Source organism: Prosopis cineraria, unplaced genomic scaffold (genome assembly GCF_029017545.1).
Source record: "Prosopis cineraria cultivar Desert tree isolate PC_DT_omini unplaced genomic scaffold, ASM2901754v1 PC9, whole genome shotgun sequence".
Lineage (NCBI taxonomy): Eukaryota > Viridiplantae > Streptophyta > Magnoliopsida > Fabales > Fabaceae > Prosopis > Prosopis cineraria.
Window position 1 is genome coordinate 16,070,928 of NW_026555340.1, and position 4,891 is coordinate 16,075,818.

A 4,891-nucleotide genomic window follows, 5' to 3' on the forward strand; every position below is an offset into this window, starting at 1 on the left:
TCTAGATTTTTTTAAAGTTTATTTGGGTTGATATGAATTACTAGCTCTTATATTTGTATATAATATTAAAGGAAAAAATGATAATTAAGAGCCTTATAAATACATTAATGACAATTAAAAATTTAAATTATTGAAATGTCATGAAACGATCATTATCTTTATTTATAATTAAAAATAAATAATTATTAAAACAATTGTAAATAAATATTGGAATGTGACTCATATATAAATTTAAATATAAAATTACTTGTAAACTTGAGTAATGTTATTTGTGAATAAATGAAAAATTAATTGTGAATAAATATATAATTTTATAAATTTATATATTGTCACTTATAAATTTAAAAATAATTTGTTATAAATTTTACGAATATTAATGATAAATTTATGAAATTTTAGTTGTCAAGGATTGCTTGAGCTTGAAGAGGGTATTGGTGTTAGAAGGGAAGAGGGAGGGAGGGGAGAAAAGGAAGGAAAAGTAGAGTCGAAGAGACACCATTTCGCAATATGGTTTGCTTTGCAAATGAGGGGTAAATGAGTCATTTTTGCCTGGAAATAATTGTCAATAAGGTTTTTGGGCCTGTGACAAAACATTAAAGTTTTTTTGACCTTATCTGCGAAAATCTTCTTTTGAGGGCTTAGAACGCGATTCTCCCATTACAAATATTTCTGTTTTGGTCTCCTCTCCATGGTTGAGTGGCCTTTTTTTTTTTTTGCCCTTTCCTTGAGCACATGGGTGGGTGCAATGCAACCGGGCGAGTATTAGCTATTAAGCAACGCGAATCCAGACTGTTCTAGGCCGCTGGCTTAAAGGTCGAACACATATATTTTACTTTAGGACAGGTGTAGCCCTATTAGAAAAGCAATCAGTCCGTTCTCGCTTAAAAGTCGATCACTTCTTTCTGACGCGGCTCATGTGTTATATTATATATATATATATATTGAGCCGTTTACTTCCACCGCTCACAGAACCACATTCCATTCCGTGTAGACTCTCCTTCCAATTTTCTTCTCTTTCTTGCATTCCCATCAAGTCCGTCTAATCCTCACTTCTGAGTTCTCACCTCGAAGTGCTCAGTTTAATTGAGCTTCATTGGTGGTGTAACTTTCGATGAATCAAACCATGAAGATACCAAGAAGTGTGACTCTCTTGGTTCTTCTTCTTCTTGCTCTGCTATTGGTGGTTTCGCATGCGGACGAGTCTAATACGAAGCCCTTGGTGAAGTATCACAAGGGGAAGAAACTCTGTGACAAAGGGTGGGAATGTAAGGGATGGTCCATTTATTGTTGTAATCTGACGATTACCGATTACTACCAGACCTACCAGTTTGAGAATCTCTTTTCTAAACGCAATTCGCCTGTGGCTCACGCTGTTGGCTTCTGGGACTATCATTCTTTCATTACTGCTGCTGCTCTTTTTGAGCCTTTGGGATTTGGTACCACTGGAAACAAGACCACGCAGATGATGGAGATTGCCGCGTTCCTGGGTCATGTCGGTAGCAAAACCTCCTGTGAGTGTTGATCTTTGGTTTATTTTTCTCTTCTTATTCTTGGTTTTCTTTTTCTCATTTGGATGTTTTCGTACTGCGATATTGCTTGTGTTGTGTTTGTTTGCGCGTTGTTGTTGCTGCTGTTTTTTTTTTTTTTTTTTGTGGCGATTTGATGTGGTTTGATTTTAGGGTGTCATTTTCTTGTTTGGTTCGTGAGAAAATATATTAGAAAGGGAAATAATTGGCGAATGTGGCTTTTGTTTGTATGCTCGATCGCATGGAGAGCATTGAAATGTCAAATGTGCTCCCAGATGAGTCTTTAGCGGGATTGACAAGAAAATGTTTGTGTGATCGAGCTTTTGCTGTATATTTTTGGTTAAAAGATGATCACATTGGTCTGATTTATTCTGTAGGAGGTTCTAATCTTCAATGTGAAAATGAATAGCCTTATTGGGGTGTGCTAAATACAAAAATGATGCTTTTGCGGTTTATTTGAACTTATAATGGACCGTTTTCCTCCTGAATAAACTAAAAGGAGGGAATACTGAATTTCAATATATATATATATGTATCTTTTTTCTTAGCATTGCCATCCACATATCATTGCATACAGACTAAGTAGGTAAAAATTTGTTCGTTGAAATTATTTTTGTTTTAAATTTTAACTATTGTTAGTGTCTTTTATTAGTATCTTGTTTTGACCTTTTGTATTTTCAGTTCTCATATCTAAAGGAGAATGTCATAGCCCCCACTTGTTGTAATCTTTCCTTTCTTCTTCTAAATTATTTTATCAAACCCGTATACCAGGTGGTTATGGAGTGGCCACTGGAGGACCTTTTGCCTGGGGTCTTTGTTACAATCATGAAATGAGTCCAAGTCAGTCCTACTGTGATGACTACTTCAAATACACCTATCCCTGTGCTCCTGGTGCCCAATACTATGGCCGTGGTGCAATTCCCATTTACTGGTATGTCTTGGCCCTGAGAAATAGAATATTCTTTTCATCGTTCTTGATTATGCCTGATGTGTACTATTCACTGTTTGTTCAGTTGTGTTGTGGTAGATGGCCAAAATTAAGAGCTGTGTTAGGTAAAGAATGATGCTTTAATGTGTTCTGGGCAGCCGGGGCTGCATGAGGAGGCTGCTGAGAGTGGTTTTCTAGAAGGAATTAGTTAGGCTGCAGTTGATAAACAGGGGGATAATAGAGTGAGGAGGATTCTAGCCTGTGAAGAGCTAGAAGTTATCCTTATTTCTTCTATTACTGCTTTTGCTGTGATAATTTCATATGGAGATCCTAGTCTCCTGTTCTTTAATGAACTTAGGGATGCCAAAAGGGAGCCATTGACCAAATTATCTAGCTAAATCCTAAAAGTTTGGACTTATATCTCATGAAATCCAGGTTTTCACTGGATTGAAACCTTAAACCCCCTATTTTATGGATTTTATAAATGAAGAGGGAAAGAGGAATTTTCAATATCCATTCGAAATCTTCAAGAGCACTTCAGTCAACTCAATTCACCCTAACTTGCATGGTCAAACAGTTTTAAACTTATAAAAGAAAGATTTGGCTTGTAATGGAATGAATGATAAATGAGCAAAAGGAAGGTTTTTCAAATTTTTTCTGTGTGTGTCTTTTTTTTTTTTTTTTTGAAGGGGGGGTTTGGTCAAGAGCGAAAGATGGAGTTACTGATGGATTTGCTAGCTTTGTGGCGGTGATAGTAAAAGAAGCAAAGGTGACAGAAGTGTACCAGGCATTTGCAGTGATAAAATAGAGATAGAACTGAGTGATAATCTTGTGAAGCAATTATACAAAATTATCATTACAGCTAATGTCCTAATTGACTCAGGCAACTTAAACAACTAATCTGAATGCACCTCAAGTATGAGCAGGGGATTCTTCCTAAATACTGATAATTACATTTTCTAAACCTGCTACAGCCACATCATGATAAATCGCATTCATGAACCAAATCTCAAGTGGCCAGGGCTTTTCTAGAATTCTGATATAAAAATTTTGTTTGGTTTGAGATGGGCACAATATATTACCTTAGTGAAATGTCAAATTCCTGATCAGATGACATGGCATGTCAAGGTTTACTTGAAGGAGGAATTATTGTTTGGTTATAAGTGCGAGTAATTTGTTTTTTTTTTTTTAATAGTAATGAATAGGACCAAAGCGAACAGGGTGAACCATGAAACCATTTTTTAGTTCATGGATAGCTGCATTTGTTTAATAGAAGCCATTATTATTAGTATTGATTGATGTCCTTTTACTTTAAGGGGGTTTTATCTGTTGTGCTTTTAGGATTGCTTTGGATGTGTTTGTTCACTGAGTGATATCATATTGAAATATGTATATTGTTGAATATGGTGGTTGCTTCCTGTTGGTGCTATCATTACAGGAACTACAACTATGGTGCCACTGGAGAAGCATTGAAGATAGATTTACTGAGCCATCCAGAATACATAGAGCAGAATGCAACTCTTGCCTTTCAGGCTGCAATCTGGAGGTGGATGACCCCAATTAAAAAGAAGCAACCATCGGCGCACGACGTAATGGTCGGAAACTGGAAGCCGACGAAGAACGACACGTTGGAGAAGCGGATTCCTGGATTTGGCACGACAATGAACATTCTCTATGGTGATTCTGTTTGTGGACAAGGTGAAATTGACTCAATGAACAACGTCATTTCTCATTTCCTTTATTATCTTGACTTGCTGGGCGTTGGTCGAGAGGAGGCAGGGCCTCATGAAGTGCTTTCATGTGCTGAGCAAGTTGCTTTCAACCCATCTTCTTCAACTTCATCTTGAATTTCGTCGTACCAAGTCTCTTCTGGCGTGGATGGTGAGCGAGAGTTTTTGTAAGTTATCGTGCAGAAAGAATTTGTCATGTAAAAAGCCATGACATTTAACAGGGGAAAAAAAAAATCTAGATCTACTAAATATTGAAGTTATGAAATTTAATTATCATTATCAAAGTATTTATATAGTGTGTTTAATGAGGGTAAAATTAAAAAAGTATAAATCTGTTTAAGAAATTAAGTTTCAACTAACACTTTTTAAAAAACTGTGAATTAATTATTAATGTTTTATATTTTGCTTCGAAGGGAGTATATAATATTTAACAGCGAAGCTTTTCCTACTAGGTAATTGGTTTTTTATGTTCTTTTCATTTTAAATTACAAAATATTTTTAGATAAAATTGTATATATTAATAAAATTTATTAAATATATTTTACAATTTTATTTTTAAAAAAAAACATAAATGTTCAAGAAAAGAGAGAATATAATGGGAAAAATAATATTAAAAAATTATCATCACAAAGTTTTTTATATTTTGGGATTTTGAATTTCTCATAAAAGTTTTTATAATTTAAAATGACAGTCAAGAAAATATATGT

The 4,891-nt window shown here is 34.9% G+C and overlaps 1 protein-coding gene across 1 annotated transcript; it reads left to right on the top strand.

The window, feature by feature from the left end:
• The first annotated feature begins 951 nt into the window (after window positions 1-951).
• Window positions 952-4,487, top strand: LOC129320501 (chitinase-like protein 1). The gene is made up of 3 exons (XM_054965993.1): window positions 952-1,511; window positions 2,298-2,457; window positions 3,893-4,487. The coding sequence occupies exons 1-3, from the start codon at window positions 1,112-1,114 to the stop codon at window positions 4,299-4,301; spliced, it is 969 nt and encodes a 322-aa protein (XP_054821968.1). The 5' UTR covers window positions 952-1,111; the 3' UTR covers window positions 4,302-4,487.
• The last annotated feature ends 404 nt before the right edge of the window (window positions 4,488-4,891 follow it).

What these genes read in the sequence shown, in the direction of transcription:
- LOC129320501 (XM_054965993.1), top strand. Translation starts at nt 1,112, where the DNA reads ATGAATCAAACCATGAAGATACCAAGAAGTGTGACTCTCTTGGTTCTT. An exon ending in TGTCGGTAGCAAAACCTCCT is followed by an intron (nt 1,512 to 2,297) that starts GTGAGTGTTGAT and finishes CCCGTATACCAG; the next exon opens with GTGGTTATGGAGTGGCCACT. An exon ending in GGTGCAATTCCCATTTACTG is followed by an intron (nt 2,458 to 3,892) that starts GTATGTCTTGGC and finishes CTATCATTACAG; the next exon opens with GAACTACAACTATGGTGCCA.